Consider the following 26,729-nt stretch of genomic DNA (forward strand, 5'->3'; position numbering starts at 1 on the left):
TTTTTTTTTTTTTTTTTTGGTTTTTCAAGACAGGGTTTCTCTATTACAGTCCTGGCTGTACTGGAAGTTGCTTTGTAGACCAGGATGGCCTCGAACTCAGAGATCTGCCTGTCTCTGCCTCCCAAGTGCTGGGATTAAAGGCGTGCGCCACCACAGCCTGGCAATATTTCTAAATGAATTTAAAAAAAAATCAGAAATTATCACTTCTAAATGAAGGAACATGGACTTTGGTCCCATATGTCAAACAACCACCTCATCAAATGCCGTTTCTAGGTAGATGTCCATTTCACTCCTCTTCCCTCAGCAGGCTCCACAGTGACAACTCTGCAGCCTTGGAGGACACAGTGTGAGACGTGAGGGACAGTAAGATCCCCGAGGGAGGAGGAGAGAGAAGAGAGGACACAGATAATGGCTCACTGGTTAAGTGTGAGGCCAGAGTTTGGATCCTTAGCCCCCATGTAAGTAGTGCTGCCTATGTGCATTCTGGGAGCCAGCCATTCGGGTCAACTAAGGAAACGGGCCAGTTCTCAGTTCAGAGTGAGACCTCGTCACAAGGAGTAAGGTAGAGTGATTGGGGAAGACACCCAGTGTCAGCCTCTGGCCTTCAACACACATAAACACAAATGTGTGTGTTCACATGTGCACACACACACCACAGCCTTACATTAAGATTCCTGCACCCTTATATCTGGCTAGGGTGACCGACTTCGGTTCAAAGGGTTATTTTTACTTTACAGCTATTGCTTTGTTTCCCAGCCTCTGTGGAGAATAATTTGTCATTATTTTAAAAACAGATCTTTAAGTTTCTGATGACTATGAGGGAATCTTATTCTCTTTTATGTAAACCTTACTCTTTTCTTGTCACGTTTCAAACACACAGACCTGAAAGTTTTAATTTACCTAATCATATGTCTAAAAGGAGTAAGAAGACACAAAAGATGAAATGGGAAAATCCCTCCTCGCCAAAGAAGAGTTACACACAGGTTAGATGCTAAGAGAAAACACCACAACTGTGGGGCCTAAGCATGCCCAGAGACAAGCCCTAAAAATACACAAATAAGTAAAAATTTAAAAAATGAGTCATAAATACATAACTTTTTTCCTCTGGTTTTTTGAGATGCTGTCTCACTAAAATAGTGCTTGAAACTTTGAAATAATATGAGTCAACTTTGCATACATCCAAGTTTTTGTATTCCTGGTGACTCATGGAAGTGTTCACATACCAAGTCTCTTTTTGTTTGTTTGCTTGTTTTTTGAGACAGGATTTCTCTATGTAGCCCTGGCTGTCCTGAAACTCACTTTGTAGTCCAGGCTGGCCTTGAACTCACAGAGATTTGCCAGCCTCTGCCTTTTGAGTGCTCTGGTTAAAGGTATGGCTACCAAGTCTTCATTACTTGAATTTTCAACACTGCTGGATAGAAAGAAAGTCACTTACTGAAAAGAAAATAGTTTTCCTTTCTATATCTCTAACGTGTGCGGCAAGTCAGAGATCAGATCAGCAACCAGAAGGGCAAATCTCGATACAGTTACTCTGCCTTTTGCTTTCTTAAGTCACAGCAACATGCAGAGTGTCGGGATGTGAGATGACTTATCTCAGTTAGATCCTCGCTGATGGCCTTTAAACACGGAGCAGCTGGCCAGCTGCAGCAGGTGCCTTCGATGGAATCATTAAGACGGTGTAGTTAAGGTGTCACGTGCTGGCTCTGCTAATCATTTCAGAAGACTAGTCAAGGTCTCTTGTTTCTAGCCAGTGTTACTGAGACAATTCAGAATCCACCATCAGTTATGAAATAAGGTGGTTCCTAAGTCATCGTTAAGGTACTAAATGTCATAAGGAAGCAATTCCATCAGGTTGATGCGGAACTAATTGTACAGACTATGACAGGTTCTGGCATCAGTATCCACCTCCATTCACTGAGGATCAACAGATATTCGAGGAACTGGCTGCCACTGGAGGTGTGACAGCGGCCTTTACACATCTCTAACAGGTGCTACCCCCCATAGTGACGCTGTGATTTTCAGGCCTCCAAGGGTAGGATCCAGCGGTCTGTATTTAACAAAGCCCCCAGAGCTCAAGGCTCAGACCTGTGGTCCTGTAATACATCCCCTCCCTCTGCATAGCAGAAGCCTGAGGTTCAGAGAAGAAGGCGACATACAAAAGGTGCTTACTTTTCATGGCTTATCCACAGGGTTCAGGAAGAATCTGACATATAACATAGCCCTCTAAAGATTATGTGAAGAAATGAATCCTCCAAAGGAGTATGCAGTCACCCAATCATAACAGCCAAAACAACATCCTAATTAGTGGAAAATCCTAACTAGTGGAAAATGTACCGATTATTAAGAATTTTTTTTTCTGAAAAGAGAATATTCATCACGACACAAGAAAAAAATTTTTTTGGTTTTTCAAGACAAGGTTTCTCTGTGTAACAGCCCTAGCTGTTCTGGATCCTGGAGCTTGTACTGTAGACCAGGCTGACCTCAAACTCAGAGATCCACCTGCCTCTGCCTCCTGGAGTGCTGGGGTTAGCGGTGTCAGCTGCCACTGCCCAGAACTCAAGGAATTTAAATTTCACAGGGGCCAGTGAGGTTATTTTCTGGGCTGGTGAGACAGCTCAGGGAGTAAAGGCTTAACATGTAAGATTCATCATCTGATTTAGACCCCCGACTGCACACAAGAGGGAGAAGGAGGTGACAAACCCCGTGAAGCTGTCCTCTGGCCTTCACAGGAGCACCTTGGCCTGTGTGTCCCGCCCCACCCACCACACAAGAAGCAATAAATCCGGTTTCTGCCGCTTGCTGAGGGAGGGGAATCCCAGGGCGAGCCCTACTGGAGCTACCCAGCTTTGTGCACCTTGTTACTTTGCCTGAGTTTATTCAGCTCCACTTTGTACTTCTCCGCTTCTTCAAGAGCGCGATTCAGGCGAACTTCTGTGGCACTCTGACTTGTAGCGGCCTGTTTCTGTAATCTTCTTTTATTTTCTAATTCCTGTGTGGTTAAAAAATACAGAATATTGAAGACCATCCGTTCCCTTTTACATTTTGCATTGTTTCATTCCCATGCTTCCTGCTTTTACTCACATGGGGCTGCAGGCCAAGCATCAAGAGACACAGTTCTCAGGAGAGTGTCACCCAAAACTGGCACTAGAAAGACACCTAAAGATGTAGTTGCAAATGCTTTTGTAGTTTTTTAATTCTGTCCTCTAGTTTTCAGCGGGGGAGGGTGGTGTTGTCTGCATGTGTTATTATTATGCCCGGGTTCACATGCAAAGCAAAGAGCCTTTACTGCGAGCTCAAGTGTGGGCTCTCCATGCGCTCTGACACAGCGGTTGGATTGGGAGAGTCTCCAGCTCAGTGGAGCTCGGGGTTTTTAAGGAATAAAGAATGGGGGTAGGGGGGAGGTGAATTACGGATTCAGATGGGGGCTGAACTCCTGCTTGGGCAGGAATGGGACAGCAAGAGTCTAGTCAAACAGGGATTGGCACTGGAATTGCTGGAAGGAAATTGGCAACCTATATACAAGTTAGGTAAGCTATTTCTAACGTTCTGGAGCATCTGGTACTAGTTTATCTCAATTCTGATCGGTCCCCACATGGCACAGTTTGTAGCTTTTCCTGGTTATTGTAAGGGTAAGACTTAGCCCCAGTGTAGCTAGTCTGCAGCCTTTCATGGCTGCACTGGTGTCAAGTTAGGTCTCTTCAGTTATGTCTGTACCACTTGTGTGGCTGGTGCTTTTGGAGCCCAGAAGAAGGCCTCAGACCCCCTGGAGCTGGAGCTACAGATGGTTGTGAGCTACTATGTGGGTACTGGGAATTGAACCTGGGTCCTCTGGAAGGACAGCCAGTGCTCTTAATCACTAAGCCATCTCTCCAACCACAACAAATGTTGCTCTTTTGATTAATATTTTTTGCCTCATGTTGATTCAAAACACTGTATAATTATTGTCCATACTTATTTTAGGAGTAAATATTTTAAAACTGAACTGTTAGGAGACAGGATCTTGCTGTATGTTCAACCCAGGCTAGGCTGAAACTTCTGTGTCTGCTTCCTGAGTGTTGAGTTTATAGGCATATGCCTGAAGCATTAATCTAATTCATCTTATTCTTAATAAAAAAATTGTTATTCTTTATTAATTATCAACTATTGGGGGGAAACCCGGAAGATCAGAGAACTAGGAGCAACTGCCAGCTGCTTCCTTCCCCTCTCATTCCTCAGTCCAAAAGGGGCTCAGATCCTGTCTCCACCCCACCTTATCCCTTCCTGTCTCCACATCCCAAGAGCTGGGATTAAAGGTGTGTGCCACCACTGCCCAGCTTCTATGGTTCACTGGTGGCTAGCTCTGCTCTCTGGTCTCCACGAAAGCTTTACTGTCAGAACACAAACACAATACCACACAACATACGCCTCTAAGCCTAGCTCACTTGAGGTCTTCTGGAAACCTCCCAAAAGTCCTGGTTAGATACCGCTTGCCCATGAATATTGCTCTTGTGGAGAACTGACAAAGTCAACCGCTTGAAGAAACGAAGGATAAATGGAGGGTTGCATATTAACCCCACTAGGAATTATCCAACTTGAGCAGAAACAGAATATCTTGCAAAGTATGAGGGCCTTGTATTTGTGCCAATATTCTACAGTAGTCTGTTGCTGAAAAGGGACAGCTAACAACAATCCATCTCATGAACTGTGAACTCTGTGGTTACCAGGCCCCTCCCCGCCACACTTGCTCCATCAGGGGCTCCAACAGCACTGGGATCAAGCACTGGGCTTGAGTTCTCTGCCTCCTGTCCCCAGTTACCTAATTAGCCCCTACACACGGTGCCCAGGCTCCACCTGGGTGCTCAGTAGGCCTTGAACTCCTTCCTGGTACGGTCCCTAGTCCTTACAGCAGACATGGGTTGGATTTGGTGCCTTTCCTTCAGGACTTCTAGAGTAGCCTGATACAGGCTAGCACACATTTGCAGCAGGTACCAAAACCACTCACTTGTTTGGTTCTCCCACTGAAATGTAAACTTCTAAAGTTATCAGCTGTTTTCATTTCCAGCATTGTAGCTGCATGTAAAAGGCACTAATAATATTTTTATAAAGGCTGGAGAGATGTATCAGTGCTTACAGAATTGCTGCTCTTGCAGAGGAACCAAGTTTGGTTCTCAACCCCTGTGTTGGGACTCACAACTGCCTGTAACTCTAGTTCCAGGAAACTGATGCCCTTTTCTGGTTTTGGACATACAGGCAAGCAGGCATATATAAATTAATATATACATAATAAAATAACAAATATTTATTATTAATAATAATTAATAATTAAAAATGACTCGGGCTTGTCCTGTAGTATTGAATACCCGTACTGTACCCCATACAACACACAATGGTCTGGCTGGCCCAGAGCCTCCAAAGAGCACTCGGTAAACGTAACAATCACTGTAGAGCCGGAGCTCACTTCAATGCGACGTTTGTCTTTTTAAATATTTCTTCCTTGGCTGTATCACATCATCTCTGAAACCCATCTCTGTGGCTTTGAGTAATTAAAGGGGAAAACAAAACAAAACACATGCTGCTCCTTCTGTAGGTCTCTAAACAAATCAAGCTGCGCCTGGCTGCCATCTGCTGTCACAGCCTTCCGCACAGCTTTGTGGGAGGCAGCGACGATGGCTCCGCAGCTCACTCACTGTTCACATGGGAAAAAAGCTACTAGTTTTAAAACCCACAGTGCCGACTGCTTCACACCAGCCGCGATAAGAGGAGTGTGATAAACCCTTGCCCTTCTCTTTTGCTGGTGACTTTGTAACTTCCTTCTCAGAAAGCTGAAAACATCGCCTCCTTGAAAGCTTGAAAAGTGCAGCAAGGAGAAAGGAGAGCAGAGTTTCTCCACGGAAGAAAATCCACCACCGGAGAAAGCGAAACTGAGTTTAAAACTTTGAAACCATTTGTTTTCAATCACACACTGGTAACTTTTTTTTTTTGAGACAGAGTCTCACTATGTAGACCAGGCTAGCCTCAAACTCACAGAGATCTATCTGCCTGTCTCCCAGGTGGGTTATCCAAGCTGGAATAAAAGGTTGGACCATCAATCCCAATACTACATCCTGGTAACTTTTACAGCATGTAGAGAAGATACACTGCATCCTGCAAACAGATAAAATTGCTGCTACCAAAAAAACAAACCAGCAACAAGCAAACACATTGCCAGACAAAACTTTACAGAAAATCTCAAGTCTTTAATTTTGTTGTAAAAGTCTTGAACTGGGCCCCACAGTCAATGACATGATAATAAAATGAGGAAAATCAGTATTTCCCATGTTATTAGCTTTATGAAAAAAGACATTTATTTCATACTACACATAAAATTCACTTTAAATAGATCACATGTATATCATTCATATGATGCTGATATATATATAAACTACATGAAATGCTTAGAAGAAAGATTCTCATGGCTTTGGAGCAGGCAAAAGTTTCTGGGAAGAATGAAAAACCAGAAATTCCAAGAAAATATATAAAATTTACCAAAAATTTAAAACTTCTGCCTTTTGGAAACACATGGTAAAAAACAACAACAACAACAAAAAAGCAAAGTCAAATGACGAGAGAGTATACAATACGTGAGGGGATTACAGTGGGGGCAGGAAACGCTCTCCAGACTGGTCTTGTCACATGTGCAGACGGACCACAGAGAAGCACACACATGGCCATGACAACATCAGCACCCACACACACTGCAAAGGCTCACTGCTCCCTCTCTAGAGCTAAGGCAGTGATGCTGGCAGGACCACGAGCTGGGGACATGGTCGGAACACAGGCAGGAATGTCAGGTGTGGCAAGCATTTTAGAGCACAGGTTAACAGGTTCCTTACATGTTTGGTTTTTTGTTGTTGTTTAATTTGGCTGTTTCTTTTTCCCCCAGACAATTCATTAGCCCTGGGTGGCTAATGAGCCCTGCAGGACTCATGCTGGCCTCAAACTTCTGTTAATCCTCCTGACTTTACCTTCTGAATAATGGGATTAATTACAGGTACCACCACACCTGGAAGTTTCTTAAAATGTTTTAACATAGACTTTCTCATAAAAATCCAGAAATTCTGTTCATAGGTATTTATCCAACGTCATGAGAATAGATAAGCACTCACAAAGACATGTGTCTATGAAAAATGGAACACAGTGACATCATTTGTAATTACTAATTTTAAAATGTGGTGTATTTGTGAATAAATACAGAGCAATAAACAAAAACATGAAGCATGTAAAAACAAAAACAATAAAACAGCTGAACAAAAGTGACCAGACTTAAAAAGTGTACTTTAATGATGACACCTATATGAAATTTTAGAATATTAAAAAAAACCTGAAACCAAAAACCCACTGTACAGTAGAAGACCGTGGTTCGGCATCTGCCTGGGATGGTGTGGGAAAGAATGTAAAGGAACCGGCAGGGGACAGAAATGTCCTTTACATTAGCTGAATTGGAGGTTAATGTCACGCCCATCGTATGCAGTGGATTAGCTTGTCAGAAGACAACATTACTACATTAGTCCTCTGTGTGGGAACAAAGGAAATCTTTTCTATGGTATGTGCCAGAGAACACACTACAGGAAGGGAAACCGAGCACGAATGGTTAAGCAAACTACCAGTGACAGGGTAGTAGCGGGGCAGGAATCAAACTATTTGACTCCAAAATCTGAGCCCTCCACGTTGACAAACTAACTCACTAAAATGTATATTTAGAAAAAATACATTTTATTGTCTTTAAGACATTCATAAATAAAGTTGTTTTTTTGTTGTTGCTGTTTTGTTTTTTGAGACAGGGTCTATGTCGCAGTGGCTGTCCAGAAATTTGCTATAGAGAATAGACTGGCCGTGAACTCAGAGACCCACCTGCCTCTGAATCCCAAGTGCTGGGATTAAAGACAGAGGTCATCACACCCAGTCAGTAAAGATAACTTTTATTAAATGTCTTTACTGCATGTGTGAAAGTGTATGTTTATATGAGGGGGCACACACGGGTCACAACACTCATGTGCGTGTGTGTGTGTGTGTGTGTGTGTGTGTGTGTGTGTGTGTGTATGCGTGCGTGTGTGTAAGTCAAAGGACAACATTTCTGCAAGGAAGGTCCACAAATGGGAAATGAATACATCGTCAGTCACTGCTCACACCAGTGGGATGCTAACCAAGAGGGGCAGCTGAGGTGCGGAGAGCTGGGCCCTCACGCTGCTTGCAGGGACCAGATGCAACAGCACTAGGAAACAGCTGGCAGCTGTCCCTGTGAAAGGCTCCGGCTTCAACCCCAGCATTTCAAGATAAATAAATAATAAATTTAATATATGTCACATATACAGAATATACTTGACAATTAAAGAAGAATTGAACAATTAGTGTTGTAACATGAATGAACAGTAAAAAAAAAAACAAGCAAAATTCTTTAACAAGAGAAATCAATCACAAAGACTGTATATTATTTGAGTCTATGTACAAGAGGAAATTTCCAGAACAGGTAGATTTACTGAGACAGAAAATAGAGAAGTAGTAACCCAGGACTGGCATGGATGAGATGTGGGATGTGGAGGCTGAAGGGTAAGAGTCATTTTTTGGAGGCTGTGAATACGTTCTACATTTGAGAATGAATTTATGAACATACTAAAAGCCACTGAACTGCATACTTTACTAGGAGGTGATTACTGTATATGTACCTCAAAGAGTTGTCAAATACTCTGTTTTAGGGGGATGTTTTCATTTATTAACCAGAGTGTGTTCTAACAGCTTCAGCGAGTCCTTAGCGCTGAGTCGGGAGACGTGGGAGACTCACCCTCTCTACCGACGAGAGCTGCTGCTGAAGTCCGTCACATCTGCTGTTTGCCTCTTCAAAAAGGTTCTTATACTTTTCTATTTGAGACTGCTGTGAAGTAATTGTTCGCTGCTGTTTCACACAGTCTTCTTCAAAGTTTTTCACCTTGGACTTTAAGTCCTGAATTTCATCCTCCTACAATAAGACATTATCAGTTATGTAAAAAATACACAAGATCTGACACCAAAACTATAGCTGAAAACAAAAGAGCCTCAGATGGTCTTTGATGAGATATTTACACGAATTCCTGGGAATAAAGCCTGGTTGATATTCACTATTAGAAATGGAAATCAGACATTTTATACTGAATAGCCTATTATCTGGCAAGTCTAAAATAGTAAATTCTGACTCCCTTCTGGCCACCAGCTCCGTGCTTCCCTGCGCACTGCAGGCTGGCATCGGGCCCTGGGCTAGCGGAGCAGGTCTGCTAGCTGAGTTGCGGCGGTGTCTGGCAGCGACAAAGGAGAGAAGGTCTATGGGGCAAGGGAAAGGCCCAGGAGAAATGGATTCCAAAGAGGAACAAGGAGGAAAAATAATCTCAACATGGAAAATGACCATCAGGAAAAGAAGGAAAAGGAAGAAATGCCCGCAAGATGCTAAGAAAAGGGAGCAGCCTGTGGTCCTGTTCTGGAACTAGCTCTTGTAGACCAGGCTGGCCTCAAACTCACAGAGATCCAACTGCCTCTGCCTCCCAAGTGCTGGGATTAAAGGCGTGCGCCACCACCACCCAGCTTGGTCCTGCGTTTTGAAGCAGGTGAATACTCTGTGCCCCAGGAAGTTGCAGGCGGTTCCCTGTTAGGCAGCCCATCGTGCACTATAGAGGGGACCTGATGCATAGGGTTGGAGCCCCAACAAGGACGAGAGAGGAGAACAGGGAAAGGCTTAGGGAGGATGTGAGACAGCTCATGGAGAAGTTGAGGGAAAGGCAGCTGAGCCACAGTCTGCGGGCAGTTAGCACTGGCCCCCTTCACCATGACCATCATGATGAGTTTTGCTTTATGCCCTGAATCCTGGTTTTCTCTGAAGATAATACAGGGACCCCTGCTTCCAAAACTTAATGTTTGTGATGTGCTGTTGTAAAATTTTTGATGTCACTTATTCCTCATGGGTCTCCACTTAATGCCAGCTTCTAATTGAAACTTGTGTTTTTGATTCAGTCTCAAATTTTTTTCCTGTTAGCAGACTTTATCTAATGCATGGAAAGAATCTCATTATATATTGTAGAGCTAATAAAGCAGATTTAAAAAGCAAAACAAGATAGTAAGGTCTAATGTCAACAATTTTGATACATTCTTAAGCTTTGTGGTAAAAAGCTTTCAGAATAAAGTTTTGTATTTATATTTAATTTTTAAATCTGATTATTTAACTGTGGATTGAAATCTAAAAGTATAATTAAAACTGTCCCTCATGTCTTTGGTAGAGCACGCGAGAAGCCATTCCTGCTTACCTTCTTATTGCATTCACACACGACGCTGTCCAGTTCCTCCTGCATCACATGGAGTTTGGCCTTTAGAAATCTGAGCTGAGCCTCTGTGGAGTCAAATCGTTACATGACTGCTTTCTTCCCCCAAGTTTAAGACATTATCAACTGGGCGACAGGGCATACATTATGAGTAAAATACAGTCACAGTAGACAATCTAACAGGAGACCATCGTAGAAACACCACAAACATTAAACATTCCCCATGTCAGACAACAGAAAAGAACAGCAACAGGTGGTCACGCAGACTATGGAGAGTCAGTAAAGACAGAGGAACAAGGACAAAAACCCTTCTTCCTAAGAACCACACCTAAAAGCTGGTGCTTGCATACGTTTATAGACTGCACTCACACCTACCACCGTGATCCAAAAGATATCTACTAGAATTTATAGTGGTCTCAGGCTAGCAGTGCCCAAGAAGTTGACAGAAACAAGCAGACCCTCTCTGGCAAAAATAAAGCTTCAGATCTTACGATCTGTGCTTCCAAACTGACTCCAGATCATTCTATCCCACCCACAACCCAGCCATTCGAAGTAAGCATCTGGAGTACAGGAATATTCTCCCTGGGACAAGACGCCCAGGCACACAAGCTGAGGAGCGAAGATATGGAGACAGTGGCCACAGGAAGGAGCAGTGTTCATGGTAAAGTCTGCAGCTGGTCCTGAATTTCTGCATCTCTGGCCTGTAACAAGGCAGTGGGTGACTGTCTCCAGGAACAAGCATCTGCCCAGCATGTCCTGGAAGATAGCTGAAGAGTGACAACCAACTTCCTGATTCACTTACAGTCCTTCCCTCTAACGGTCCCAGAGGGTTGATTAGGTCAATAAATGCTACAAATGCATGAATGAATTGCTGTCCTCTGTGACTGACTAGGATGTCACTCAATCATCATTACACACAACCTGTTAGGATTCTTCAGAGAATCATAATTTCAGAGGTAAACTTTATGATCATCTGTAGGAAACACTCAGAACTAAAAAGAAGAAAATACGATGGAGGCACTCCTGCTAGTCATCGTGAGAGTCAGAACATGCTGACGGCAGAAGTATGCACCAGAGTGTAAGCAGCAAAGCCCTGGGAGCAGGCGGTTCACAGCAATCAGAAGCAGGGGCTAAATGTCTGCCCTGAGGAGACAAGTCACAGAAGGACCAGGCAGCCCAACAGAGGCTGGTCTCCAATGTACCTCACTGCACATAAACTATAGTGCTAGCAATGAGGGACTCTTTCAGCAACACTGGTGACCTCTGACTGTATGGCACCCTGTCTGAATGGCTAAGCACAACTGAAGCATGCCTTTCTGGTCTCTGGTCTCTACTGAGCTCAAGTAACAGAGCTTTGAAGGATCATCTGCCTCAGAGCTAGCACCCACTCCCTGTTCTTCCTCCACCAGTGGATGCAGTCAAGGTGGTTTACTGTGCACTGGGCTATAAGACCTGCAACCTATTCCGTGCTACTCCTGCCACTGTCTGAGTGAATCCCATCTCCAGACACCAGCAGCATCACTTAGAGCTAGGAAGTTAAGATTCATTTGCTGTAAGTTTTCTGCCTCTCCCCACTTTTAAGGTGTGAACAATAAACTGTGTATGTGAAAAGTACAGACTGTCAGCCTCTTGTGATGCATACGTTGTGTTAAGGCATCATTTAACCAACTCTGATTCTCCAATGGAGAAACTGCTATCACAGAGGAGATAGGTAGCCAGACTGGAGTCACAGCTGACTATACTGCACACCCAAATTCATTATACAGCTCACAGTAACTATGCTCACACATTCCAATTGTTCTGGTTTTTTGTTCCAACAGCACAGGTGGCTCCTCATAATTTCAGTAATTTTAGAGACATTGCTGCTAACGAATACAATTTTTTAGACGATTAAAACAGTTTTTTTCTAGTTGCATGCAGAGTGTAAGTTAACCAGAAAAAATTATATTAATAAAAACTCATTTCATTACTTATCTGTTGCCTTATCAATTCATTTACCCTTTTCAATATATTGATTTAGCATACAGTAAACAGAATATAATAATAATAAATAAAAGGAACTCAGAAAATTTATTCAGTGACAAACTATGGGACATTTTAATTTCAGTTGAAATAAACTCAAAACAATACTATAGTCATGACTTTTTATAATATAAAATATCAAACAGAGATGAAAGTAGAGGTAAAAGCCGGGCAGTGGTGGCACATGCCTTTAATTCCAGTGCTCAGGAGGTAGAGACGGGCAGATCTCTGAGTTTGAGGCCAGCCTGATCTACAGAGTAAGTTCCAGGACAGGCTCCAAAGCTACAGAGATACCCTGTCTCAAAAAAAAAAAAAAAAAAAAAAAAGAGAAGAAAGAAAGAAAGAAAGAAAGAAAGAAAGAGAAAAACGAAAAGAAAAAAGAAAGTAGAGGCAAGTTCAGTGAACTCAAACCACCACCCTTGGTCAACAAGTATTTGGCCAACTTAAATTTACCTAGAATCTTCCTTCCATTCACTACATCTCTCTAGATTATTATTATCTAGACATAAATCCATATTCATAATAAAATTTAAAGATATAGTTCTCCCAAATCTCTGAGTATCTGTAATGCTGAAGAAAACCTACCTGTCCCGATGTCCTTGCTGACACCACAGAGAATGTCGTCATCGGCGTGCCCTGGCGAGCTGTCCTCCTCCAGGTGCCCTTCAATCCTGCTAATTGTCTTGGCAAGGGAGAAGTCTGAGAAATCGTCTGGGATGGCCACATCACTGGCAGTCTGCACACTGGGATATTTCAGCTTAACACTAAGAAGGAAAACATGCCACACACGTGAGCAGAAATGGGATGGTGGGGGAGGGGATGGAGCTTTGCCCAAAACAAAGCAGATAAACCTGTTATAAAACTGAACTTAAGATGAAATCTACAATGGAACATTTAAGGACTTTGCTCTGCTGTCTTAGTAGCCATCAGTCTTTACGAGGGGAAGTCCAGGCCTACCGGTCAGATCCGGCCTACAGTTTTCATTTTGCACGCTGCTGGAGAATTGCCCAAGGTAATGTCCTGACACTGAAAACTGGGAAGAATTTCGTCTCTTAAGAAAGAATTACCAGGTCCTCAGTGCCATCAAACTCAACATTTATTTTCAATGTAGAGAAACAAGAATCAAAGTTGACCAAAATACCGGGTTTAACTTTTTAACATTAACGGTGAGGAAGAATTAGGGAATAAAACTCATTTCCAAAGGCACAGTGGCCTGAATCAGGGCAAACACATTAAATGTCACCAAGACTGTGATTCAGCTTACTTTTAACACGAAGGCAAATGCTTCTGAGTTCTTGTAATAACCACCTTATATTTAAATAGTGACCGTGAAGCCTGACAAGGGAATTCTGTAGTGATACATGCAATTTAGCCAATGATCTCTTTGGGCTCTTTTTGTTAATTTTATCTTCTATCCCTTCAATTCTATTTTTTCCCCTTTAAACAATTAAAATATACAATAGTTAGGAAAGATTTCCCCGTTATTATAATTACCAGCTTGGGTAGGTAGGTCATAGACATAAAGATTAAATAACTTACTGGTTACTACAACCAAAGTTTTTTCCTTTTATTAAAAAAAAAAATTCACCAGGTAGTGGTACATGCCTTTATTTCAGCACTCGGGAGGCAGAGGCAGGTGGATCTCAGCGAGTTCGAGGCCAGCCTGGCCTACAAAGCGAGTTCCAGGACAGCCAGGACTGTTATGCAGAGAAACCCTATCTCAAAAACAAAACAAAACAAAAAAGCCTGAGCAGAATGTAAATAATAATTATGACATAACCTAATTTATATCTCACCAAACAACTCCCGTCTCACAAACACAATAACGTATGGCACTCTGTCAAGCAGTCAAAATCTAGAAAACAATTTGCTCTATTTACAAGAACCCAACCCAGGCCCCAGGGGATAGAAAGATAGCTTAATATTTAAGAGCACTTGTTCTTACAGAGGACCTAAGTTCGGTTCCCAGCACCCACATGGAAGCTCACAACCAGCGTGATTCCACGTCTGACGAGTCTGACACCCTTTTCTGGTCTGGAAGGGCACTTGCACACAGGTAGCATAGAGTCACACAAGTACATATATACATATACATTTTTAAAAAAATCTTTAAACAAAATAAAACCCAGATCTCAGTCCCAGTTCCAATAATGTCTCTTTAAAAACAACAGTAAAATTTATGGAAAGGTAGTGATTTTGTTTTAGAGAACATAAAATGTTTATTAACTGCTGTAAACAGTTCCAAGTGCAATTGCTTTAAATTACTGAGTATGATGGGATACATGGGATACAGGGGCTTTATACTGGAGGTATTTTAAAAATCAAGAGAAACAGAAAGTTTATAACTAAGAATGCTGATACTGTGGACTGTAAAACTGAGAAGGAGAGTCAGGCCTGCAAACTATACTGTACCTTGAATTTGTTTTCCTTTCTTTCTCTGCAGAGTGAAGTCTGGTTTGAACCTTGTTTACAGGACCAGTGCTTTTGGTCTTTGGCTAGAGAAAAAAAGTTGAAACTACCAATTAATTAAGCGTTTAATCATTTCTTCTTTTTACAATATTTTTCCATGTGCACTGTTGTTTCTATGTGAGATCCCCTAGAACTGGATTACAGACAGTTGTGAGCTGCCATGTAGATGCTGGGAATTAAACCCAGGTCCTCTGGAAGAGCAGCCAGTGCTCTTAACCACTGAGTCTAATCATTTCTAACAACAGAAATTTTGCTTGGTTTAATTTTGGTTTTTGGTTTTTATGTGTATGAGTGTTTTGCCTACATGTATGTCTGTGCACCACATGTGTGCCTGGTACCCTGGAGGCTAGAGAAAGGGCATCAGATACAGACAGTTGTGAGCTCCCATGTGGTGCTGGGAATTACACTTGGGTATTCTGGACAAGCAGCCAGAGCTCTTAACCACTGATCCATTTCTCCAGCCCCAATAATTTTGTAACATATGGAATTGTTGTTTTGCTACAAATAAAAATTGCCATTTTTAAATAATTTAATCCAATTGCATTTTCAGCAATCCCAGAACTGTGCAGGAAACACCTAAAAATCACCTGGACCAAGGGAATCAGGAATACAGAAAATGAATCCCAAAGACAAATGTTTATCCAGCCAGCTAGTGAATGTTTAAATCAGGATGTTCTGATTCACCGAATTCAGTTCTCCTCATTAGCCAACCATGTGCCAAACAGCCCTTTGCTGGCCTTGAGGTGTGCAGTTCCCTTAACTTAGAAGAGCTTTGTGGATAGAAACTTAGAGATCTCAGGGTGCCCGGTTTGCAAAAGAATGATCTCCATCCTATGCTTTTTAGAAGAGGACCTGTCTTTGTTAGGGTTTCTGTTGCTGTGAAGAGACACCATGACCACTGCACTATTATAAAGAAAGCACTTAACTGGGGTGGCTCGTTTAGTTTCAGAGTCAGTCCATCATCAGCACGGTGGAGATGGCAGCACACAGGCAGACGTGGTGCTGGAGCTGAGAGTGCTACATCTCATGGGCAACAGGAAGTCAACTGAGAGAAGAGACCTCAAAGCCCACCCCCACAGTGACACACTTCCTAATAGTACCACTTCTTTTGGGGCCATTTTCTTTCAGACTACCACATGGGACTCTGGTTCACAGAAAAGTGAGTCATTCCTTTAGAGCTTTGTTCACTAGCCTCCAAACAGTCAGTGGGATGACAAGGCAGAAGTTATTCAAGATCTTTTATAAGCAATGCTGAATGAGCATATCACACCTGAGTTTTACATTCTATCTATTGAGTCATACTCTTTCTCTAATTTTTTTTAAAACAAAAAACAATCCTAAGGGTCAAGCAGATGGTTTATAAGGTAAAAGTGCTTGCTGCCAAGTATGGGGAGTTCAATTCCCAAAGTCTATATGGTGGATGGGAGAACTGACCCCCACAAGTTGTCCTCTGACGTCCACACGCATGCTGTGGCACAAGTAATTTTTTTTATTAATTAAAGTCCCACATTCTATAGAATGTAATTGCATTTACAGAAAGTTTGATTTCATACCTTGGTTTCTGACCATAGATGAGCCACCCCTTCAGATGACAACAGATCTCTACAAACCAAAAGTAAGTACTACATTAAAATAGGTGATATTAAGCTGAGACACCATGAGAATCAACAGTAACTATATTCTAAAGAGGAAATATTGTTCTAATTTCAATTAGTCATACATTAACTTGATACTTATATGAATTATAAAGTTGATTTCTACATAAGTTATATCTAGACATATGTATATATTTAATAAGTTTATATGCACGAAGAATTATATTTCACTTTGATTCTAGTTCCTAGACATTAATTTACTTTGAATGAAGGCCATTAAAAAGTGCTTAAATATTTCACTACAGAGAAGGTACAGCGGTATTCTTTAGGAAAATGTAGTACAAATTTTTATTAGTATAAATCATACTGACGATTGATGATGACTGGCTACACAGAGAACTATCAAATTCTTTATTGATTCTGTGGAAATTTCACATCATGCACCCAATCCTGTTCACTTCCCTGTCTCTCCCCATCTGCCCCTAACCCCTGCAGCATCCCGCCACCAAAAGAAACCCCCAAAATTAATTAAAAACAAAACAAACTCCACCTCACTCCTCCATCTTTCTTACCTCCTCAACACCTCTTTATTCCTCCTAGTGGCACTGGGAACTACAATGTGTCACACAGTAGACCCACCAGCCCACCCGCAAGTGGTCATTGCAATGAGTCACTGGTCTGGTCAAAGCCTCTGGTGCACCGTCATCACTGGACCCTCACCGAAACTCCTCTCAGATATCCTGCTGATGCCTTGAGTCACAGAGATCCTGTAGCTATCATCACATAGGACCTCATGCACTCCAGCAGGTCATGGGTAGGTTAGATGTTAGGTGAGCCAACCCAAGACCCAGGATGTTGGCCTGGGTGAACCATCCATTTCTTAAAGGAATCAGAGCTGGTAAGATGGCTCAGCAGGTAAATGCACAAAGCCTGATCATCTGAGTTTGAGCCATAGGACCCACGTGGTGAAAGGAGACTAATTCAAACTAATTCAAACAGGTTGTCCTCTAACCTCCATATATGCATGGTGACACACATGAGCATGCACACACACACACACACACACACACACAAATAACAAAATAACCCCTGCATCACTTTTACTTGTAAGCATGTTTAACACCACCATTCTAATGCACTTGAACACTTGGTCAGGATCTGTCTTCGTAACAGTATAAACTCACGAAAGTAGGGTCCAACCTGCCTTTCCCATTGTGTAATGCTATCAATCTGACATAGCAATAGCAATTCACACATAAATTTTTATTTTATCTTTTTTTTTTTTTTTTTTTTTTTTTTTTTTTTTTTTTTTTTTTTTTTTTTTTTTTTTTTTTTTTTTTTTTTTGGTTTTTCGAGACAGGGTTTCTCTGTGGTTTTGGAGCCTGTCCTGGAACTAGCTCTTGTAGACCAGGCTAGTCTCGAACTCACAGAGATCTGCCTGCCTCTGCCTCCCGAGTGCTGGGATTAAAGGCGTGCGCCACCACCGCCCGGCTCACATAAATTTTTAAAGTGACAAAAGTAAATAGACATTGAATGAGTGAATGGATAAATCTAAATCCATCTTATTTCCGGAACCTTTTATCTTAGGTTTACAGAGCATGTCTGTAGAATGAAATGAGGCATATCTGTAGGTATATGCACACACTGGCTCATCAACAGACTGGATCTACTCATAGCCACTCTTTCTACAACAGCAGAATTGAGTGGTTGTGACGGAGACTATCTAAGCCCACAAATCCTAAAACATTTGCTATCTGTCCCTTTCCTGCCCCTGATTCACTATCTAAAGCATCTGTATTAGTATCATGGACTATACTGTGTTATTGTCTATTGCTACTATAGGGAAAATGCCAACTGGTCACTGTAGAGGACACACAAAACAAAATGACTTTCTGTCAGGTGTCACCTTCTTGCCTGGCCATCTGCAAGTTTTTTGCTACTTAACTTGAAGGTATATTTAGATCCTATATACTAGAAAAATCTCTGTGAAAGAAAAGTAGCTTTGAAAATACCTTAAATTTATGGAAAATAACCTTTTCACACATGATATAAAAATGTTTCCAAGACTGAACGTAAGTATCTTGAACTGTCTTTATTTCAAGCAAAAGCCTGCCATTTCATTAGCCCTTAGCATGTTTCCTGAACTTTTCATTTCCTTCCAACCACCACCCACCTCTCCCACACACATGTATACAGCTAAAAATATCTACCAGGGGCTGGAGAGAAGGTTCAGCAGCTTAGAGCACCAGAGTTCAATTCTTAGCACCCAAGTAGGACAGCTCATAGCACCCTGCAACCCTAGTTCCAGGGGACCTGATGCCTCTGGCCTCTACAGGCAGTGACATGCATAGATACCCACACCCACACACATAATCAAAAATAATACACATCAAAATAAAGAACTTTTCAAAAACATCTGCCAGCTGCCCATCACCATGAGGTGTGCATGCCACTTCTCCTGGTGCACTCCCACGCAAGACACACTGCAGCACAATGTTCTGACTCATGTTAATCTTCATGAACGGTTTGTCTGAAGTAGAACTGAGATGATCTGGGCAGAAAACCTTGCTTTCAGCACAATAGAGGATTTGGATGTTTATACTAAAGGAAACTAAGTTCTAGATTCCTTACTATCTTTCTGACAGAGTAACCACAGATACTGAAGACCTATCATAGAATACACTGCCTGAGTCTTAAAAAGATTACTACTGTTCCAACCTGAAATGGACGGTCTCTTTATAGACTTATCTTTCATCTTTAATAATCCCAATAAGTCAAATGCCATGTTTCATATGATAAAAGCCACCTGTTGAAACAGATGCATTAAGAAAATATTCCAGAAGCCGGGTGGTGGTGGCACAGACCTTAATCCCAGCAGCTGGGAGGCAGAGGCAGGTGGATCTCTATGCTCAAAGCCAGCCTGGTCTACAGTGAGTTCCAGGACAGTCAGGGCTACACAGAGAAACACTGTCTTGAAAAAAAAGAAAAAGAAAATATTCCAGGTTTGACAAGATAGCATACAAGATAAAGGCACATGCTGTTAAGCCTGATGCCTGGAGTTCAATCCCTGGGGCTCACATAGTGGAAGGAGAGCAGCAAATGTAACTTCCACACTGTATGCATGTGTGCACAAAGACATGTGGACACACAGAGACACAAACAAAAAAATAGTGTTAAAAAAATCCATTTTACCCAGGTCAACAGATGTCTCATCACCACTTTGGACATGAGAAAAACGCAGCAAAAGAAAATCAGCAGGTTCATTTTTACACTTGTAAAATCAGTCTTCTGCTTGCTTCATCAGGAACTAAGGATTAGCTGCCAGTACAGCATCTCAATTCTTTCATTTACTGGATAAAAGCCAGGCCCAATTTTTATCTGTAATCCAACCTTTGGAATTTAGGTAGCTATTAAGTATCTTTATTTATCAAACATCAGATAGAATCACATATGATGCAGATAAGTGATTTACCATTACATGAACATATGCATGTGGCAAATAATGATACAAAATATACTTTTATTGATTTACTAGAAAGAAGAACTCAAAGTAACAGGCAGTGACAGTCCTCTAACAGCCCATGCCTTTAAGCTTCTTCTGAGAACTCACAGTTGTTTTGAGAGTTACACAGTGTAATTTTAGCCACACGCAGTTTCTGTGCTGTGTGATTCTCTCTTCCTTGGTTCCAGTGAGTACCACACACTACTGCATCCAGAGTTCTTTCTTCACTGTAGAAAGCATGTTCTTCACTATACAGAGGATCCCGGTCACAATAGCTGTGTTGCAGTGTCTTGCATGGGAGTGTACCAACAGTTAGTAATGTATACCTCACAGTGATGGGCAACCTGGCAGATGTTTTGAAAAAGATCTTCATTTTGATATTTATTATTTTTAATTGTGTATGTGTGGGGGTGGGTATGGGTGTGTGAACGTTACTGCCCCTGAAGGCTATAGGCATTACATTTCTTGGAGCTGGAGTTACAGGTGTTGTGAGACAACCATGTGGAGGCTGAGATCAGAACCAGTGTCCTCTGCAAGAGCAGTTAGTGCTCTAAACATAAAAGTGATAGCTGCTTGAGAGAAGAGTGCCTGGCACCCTCTGGATGTTGAAGAAAAGCTTCACAAAGAACTGTAGACTTGGTTGTGGAGTGTGGTGCTCATTGGAAACAAGAAGAGAATCCCCCTCAACAGAAACTGTGGGTATGATGTGGGATTTCCCTCTGTATGCTATGTTGTTGACCTGTTTATAGGGCAGAACTTAGGTAGGCGGGAAAAACTAAATGGAATGCTGGGAGAAAGGGGGCAGAGTCACAGAGAAGCCATGCAGCCACCACCAGAGGGAGATGTGCTCACCCTATTGGAGTCAGAGAGAAGCCATGGAGCCTCCTCCAAAGACATGCTGAAACTTTGCTGGTAAACCACTGCCACATGACAATACACAGATTAATGGAGATGGGTTAAATTAATATGTATGAGTTAGCCAATAAGAAGCTAGAGCTAGTGAGTCAAGCAGTGATTTAACTAATACAGTTTCTGTGTGATTGTTTCGGGGCTAAGCGGCCGGAACGAACAAGTGGCCTTCACCTACAGGTATGGCTAGAATTTTGTTTTGTAATGCTTGAAACAGCTGTTGAGTTCTCAGAAGACAAAGCCATAGCATGGGCTGTTTGGGGCCATCACCGCCTCTGCTACAGTAAAACAATTTTACTCATGTAGAACCCATACTTTTGCTAAATGTATTACTAATATTTTATGGTTGCCTAATTTCTTGATTTGCCAAAAATGTACAAAATTAATTTATCACTACCCAGTCTTCACACAGCTCCAAAAGGCAGGCAGTAGAGTGCATGAGAAAGGGTCCAGAAATCTCTCACATGGCTGTGGGGTGAACCCCAGGGAAACCACTCTGTTTGACCTTTGCACAGCACTGACCTTTCCTAAGTAAGCTACAGTTTTTAAGTGAAGACAATACTGTCTATATTCAAATATTACCTAGAGAATTACATGAGCTAGAACAGGTAAAAACTTGCCTGTGTCTGACTAGGAAAGCCCCAATTATAATTTTACATATTATATTCTTCCCTGAATTATACTTTAACATTTTCAAAAAAAATTTATGCATTGATGTTTTACAAGGATTACTGAACGGAAGCCATGTTTGAGAGCTGAAGTCACGTACCTTGTACTGGAACCATCTTCCTCTTTGCATGATGTAATTTTTGTTGAAAAAGGCCTAGCTTGTACTTCTTGCTGATCTCTCTAGTAAACAGGATAAGTCATGAATATTCAAGATAACACTCATGGAGTCCAGTTTAACACCTCTCTAAAAGCTCATCATTTCAGAGCTGTCCCAGGTCTCTACAATATCAGAAAAGCTACACAGTAACAAATAAATACTGACTATGCTTTTGCTTCTCTTTTGCACAGGTGTAAGAAAATTACTTCAAAGATAAAAATATGAGAGTTTGAAGGTCCTCTTATTCTTCACCTCCCCACCCCCGGCAGTCTATGTGAAGCAGCGACAGTAAAAGCTTCAGTGAGGAGCCATTGAACAAGAGAAGAGTAAATGCAAATTGAAGATGGCAAAAAACATCCCACTAGCTGCTGGGGAAAGAAAGATGTCTCCCCGCTTCCAAACCCCCTCTGTTTTTATTCTGTTCTTCCTGGTGTGGAAATAAAGGTTCTCTTTAGGGAACTCCTTAAGCACATACAAAATGCACCTGTCATTCTACCATGACATGCTCTCCTTCCTGACAAAGATTTTCCTTCTTTTCAGATACTGGCAAAACTGTAAAATGAAATTAAATATTTCCAGTAAAATACTTAATTATAAACACAACTAGAAGTTCTGTAATTATTAGGTATTAAGTGAAATGTTATAGATGCTACATTTCTTAATCCTCAACTAATAAATAATTATGGATTTTTATGAAGCATCAAAATATTAATTGAAGAAATGTCTCAGTGAAGAATTAATGGCACTACTACTCTCGCAGAGAACCCATGTTTGGTTGCCAGCACCCATGTCAGGAAGATCACAGTCAATAACCTGTAACTCCAGATCCAGGGGATCTGACATCTCTGGTCTCTGTGGGTCTCATGTACACACAGACACATACACACACACACACACACACACACACAAAATAAAAACAAATCATGAAAAATAATAAGATATTATTAGAATTTCTTTCCTGCCTCCATTAGCTCCATTTTGGGGAGCAATGGGATTAAAGAAAGACTAAGTGAGGTCAGGACAAGAGTTACCGACTCCTCTGGGAAGGCTGTACGCCAGCACAGGGAACACTGGAGCTGAGGGAGCAATGCTTGAAGAGCAGATGCCCAATCTGATACCAGAACGGAGGCTGATATTTAGATGCATGGGCTGGTGAGATGACCTTACATTTTCCTGGGTATGTGATTTATTCTAGCCCTAAGAAGCTCAGTCATATGTAGGAAACATCTTAATATTAGCACTATTTGAGCACTGTTACTTTCAACTCTACTGAATTTTTGGTGTTAATTTTACTATACAGAAAATCTCAAAAGATGACTAACATTGATGTTCTTATTGATTACATGATTGGAGCATCTAAACAGAAACTACTTTTATCACACACATTAGAACTACACCTATGCACACACATTCATGTTTAGCTTGTCACTCACTAAGTTGATCATTGATGCTCTGGGTATTTTTATATGCATGTTATGCATTCAATTTAAAGTTAAAAAATTAGCACTTAAATGGAAAAACTGTGCATCTACTTACTATTGCTTCATCAGCTTGTCTAACCAGATCAGCAGTTTTTGCCTCCAATTCTGCATTTAAACGCCTAAAAGCAGAAAATAGAACTTGACAAATAATAACAAAATTCTAACAACAATAAATGTAATTAATTTTTGGCAATTACATTATAATCAATATTTGCCAAAGCACACACAACATTTTTAGTTGAAAATGAACAGAGCTATTAGAACTCCCTGCCTCTTCCTACCTCTGGAAGAAATGTAAGCACTGCCCAGCCTTTCCATGGCTCCTTACTCATATCTTCCATGAAGTAAGTCATCTAACTAGTAAACTAGGCAAGAGCGAACAGCTCCAGGATTATCCTACCTATGGAGAACACAAGTTCCAACCGTGCATCCTTAGACAGGTGGGTCCTGTCTCCTGATGACTAGAGTGGCCAGGATCAGGGAAGCCTGCCTGGGCTGGGTGTTACAGTCTGTGGGGAGCCAGCTCAGAACTCAGCCATGCACTCGGTACCAATACCACCAGAAATATGGGATTTATTTGGTCTCCATTTGCAATCTAGCAAAAAGCATGACTATTTCTTGATCCAATGAAGCAAGAACGATTTTAAGGGAAATGTTTTAAAAGGGAGAAGTTCACTATCATCATTCAACCTTTTTATTTTTAATATTTCCTTCCAATCATCACCTGCAGCACACACACACAAGTCTGCATGCTCCCAGAGGCTGGAAAGAAATACAGTTACCTCCACATGGTCAGCATCCTAGCTGGCTTCACAACAGTCTCGGGAGCAGTTAGCCTAGTGCACTAAACTCTAGTCCTGTCTGTCACAGGGATATTTGCTCACCTAGAATATAAGGACTCTACAAACAAACCCTGCTGAAGACGACTTTAAAAGAATAACAAATCACATAAGTCACCAAGGGAGAAATAGGAAGGCACAAAAATGGAAAGGAGAGATCTACACTATCAAAACAATAAAAAATTTTAATCAAAATTCTAGTTTGAAAGAGGGAGAAAGAGCAAGAACAAAGACAGTTATGGTCTGAAAATGAACTGTTTGCCACACTTCCCTAGTTAGTGGGGCTGCTTTGGGGAGTGTAGCTTTTAGAGGCAGGCCACTGGGGGGAGGTCTTTTGAGGCTTACAGTCCAGCATCACTTTCTGCCGGAACTCTGTTTCTTGATCCTCCAAAATGACCTGTCTGCCATAAACTCCTCTGCCACATACGTTGGACATGAGTTAAATTGTGGATAAAATATTTTGATACATATTTTTAAAGTTATATTTAGTGAAATCAGGGCAAATTTATAAAGCCCAATTTAAAAGGAATCTACCCAAACCCTGGAGCAAACCTCAGAGATAATGATGAATTATTAAAAGTGAGCTCCTCAAAATTACAGCTGCGCTACGGTGGCTCATGGTTACTTTTGTATTCCACCTTGCATCGTCATAAACAGGGAAAAGGGGATGCAGAGAAAACAAAACTAGAAAAAAACTACCATAGCTAGCAGACGGTCTCATCCAGAAATCCACGAGGCTCTACAGCATGAGTTGAGCAGTGCTGAGGATTGGCATTTTGTTGTTGCACTAGTAACAAATGAGTTTAAGAGCTTTAATTTTTAACAGTTGTTGCTGGGTGGTGGTTATCTCTTGTCAGTTCAGCCTGGTCTACAGAGCTAGTTACAGGACAGCCAGGGCTACAACAAAGAAATCTGGTCTTGAAAAACAAAACAAACAAACAAACAAACAAAAAAGTTGTTAAAAATATACTTTATTTAGTAAGGGTACATTCAAATGGCAAATAATGCAGACATAATCTCTACCCTGGTATCCTGGTGGAGTTTAGAGTTCAGTAGAGGAGGCAGAATATAAGAAAATAAACTATGGTGGTGAATGCCTTTAATCCCAGCACTCTGGAGGCAGAGGCAGAAGGATCTCTGTGAGTTCAGGGCCTGGTCTACATAGTGAGCACCAGGACAGCCAGGGCTATGTAGAGAGACCCTGTTTCAGATCTTTTTGTTTTGTTTTGTTTTTTAAAACATAAGCTATCAAGTGAGTTTATATTAACAGAATATGCTAATTGGGAAAAAACATGAAACAACTAGGGATCTGTTTAGCATGATCAAAGTCCCCTCTGGGCTTTACAGGCAGGTATGATTTCCCTCAAGAACAGAGAGGATTGGAAAGAAAGACCCATGTCCCTTGTGACTGGAGAAGTGCAACCTGTATAGGTGAGAGAGAGAGAGGCAGAAAGCTAAATAAAAAAAGCCAGAGCTGTCAAAGCATTGAAAGTGCAACAACAACAGCAAAATGCAGTTTTAAGCAGTGCAACAAAAAAATTGAAAATAAAAAGGGTTGCTCTGGCTGCTGCATGCAACCTGGGGAAGGGGAGTGGGGTGAGGGTGGGAGCAGAGATAACTGCCAAAGAACAAGGCAAGGAAGGGAAATCATTCTTTCTCCTTCCACTGTACCAGGACCTGATTCATTTAGAAAACAAGCCTCTACGAAATTTGCACAAGTTAACTCTAGTAATTTGAGAATTCTCAAAATCTTCTACTCTGGGTCGGGCAGTAGTGGCACATGCCTTTAATACCAGCACTGGTCGGGGGAGAAGGGAGGGGAGGACACGGGATGGGATGGAATGACAGAGGCAGGCGGATCTTTGTGAGTTCGAGGCCAGCCTGGTCTACAAAGCTAGTTATAGGACAGCTAGGGCTGTTACACAGAGAAACCCTGTCTAGGGAGAAAAGGAAAGAAAAGAGAAAAGAAAAGAAGAAAGAAGGAAGGGTGGAAAGAAGAGAGAGAGAGAGAGAAAGAAAGAAAGAAAGAAAGAAAGAAAGAAAGAAAGAAAGAAAGAAAGCAATTTACTCTGGAAACTCCACTCTTGGTGGCGATTTGTGTGTTCCAAGGCACTTCCAAGTGAACCCTCCTGATGCCCAACACAGTTTTTGTACTACATGTTTGCCCTTACAAGTATCTTCTCAGATAGTTCCGGCTAAATAGCCAAGGCTAAAAACGGATGAGGAGTGGGAGAAGGCCCCCAGATACAACCACTCTACAAGAAAGGAACCCCAGTAACCTCCCTAGGGCACGAGGGACGCTCACTTGTACTCTTGCTCCCGGGCGAGGAGGTCCTGTCCAGCTGCAAGCTGCCCGCGCGAGTGAGTACCTGCAGCACCGCATCTCTGCAGACAGAATTGCAGAGCTCAAGTTCAAGGGAGTCTGGGGTCCGTCCCGCCAGCCCGCCCGCAGCCCAGCCACTGGTCAGGAGTTAGGGGCTGAACTCACCGGCACTCCCACATTTCGCCCCGCCATCTTTCTAAACCAATGTGGTTACCATGGTAACAATATATCTACTCGCGAGAGTTCTCTGGTCTCGGGCAGCCTCCCGCCAGAAGGCAAGGTCCTTTCTGTCTCCACCTATAACAGCGCCTGCGCGGGCTTTGACCAGCAGTTCTGAGGCTCCAAGGTATCACCCACCTGGACTCGCGGTTTAACCTGTCCTCGGCCTGGAGGTGAGGTTTCAGACCCCACGACGCAGAGACAGCAAGCACGCATAAGCCTCTATCGGAGGTGTTTCTCCAGCCC

The 26,729-nt window shown here is 41.9% G+C and overlaps 1 protein-coding gene and 1 pseudogene across 3 annotated transcripts in view; one reads left to right on the forward strand and one right to left on the reverse strand.

Annotated features, from left to right (window-relative positions):
* Positions 1-26,488, reverse strand: part of Tex9 (testis expressed 9) — a 37,314-nt gene extending 10,826 nt beyond the window's left edge. For 2 of the 3 annotated variants that reach the window (XR_007589384.1, XM_050126956.1), the window contains exons 1-9: positions 26,430-26,455; positions 23,158-23,221; positions 21,565-21,644; positions 16,343-16,391; positions 14,733-14,815; positions 12,906-13,084; positions 10,284-10,366; positions 8,798-8,971; positions 2,855-2,989 (exon numbers count right to left, since the gene is read on the reverse strand). Coding sequence is in view for 2 of the 3 variants with exons in the window: in XM_050126956.1 (XP_049982913.1) it covers positions 2,855-2,989; positions 8,798-8,971; positions 10,284-10,366; positions 12,906-13,084; positions 14,733-14,815; positions 16,343-16,391; positions 21,565-21,644; positions 23,158-23,221; positions 26,430-26,443 (861 nt within the window). In the remaining variant the exon portion in view is untranslated. Of the gene's footprint in view, positions 1-2,854; positions 2,990-8,797; positions 8,972-10,283; positions 10,367-12,905; positions 13,085-14,732; positions 14,816-16,342; positions 16,392-21,564; positions 21,645-23,157; positions 23,222-26,246; positions 26,327-26,429 lie in introns of all 3 variants that reach the window. The other variant, XM_050126969.1, reaches the window with a different exon arrangement.
* Positions 8,978-10,272, forward strand: LOC126491378 (protein BEX2-like; annotated as a pseudogene).
* Positions 26,489-26,729: the final 241 nt, after the last annotated feature.

Source organism: Alexandromys fortis, unplaced genomic scaffold, assembly GCF_014885135.2.
Source record: "Alexandromys fortis isolate MF-2015 unplaced genomic scaffold, M_Fortis_MF-2015_v1.1 scaffold_22, whole genome shotgun sequence".
In the NCBI taxonomy this organism is placed as follows: domain Eukaryota; kingdom Metazoa; phylum Chordata; class Mammalia; order Rodentia; family Cricetidae; genus Alexandromys; species Alexandromys fortis.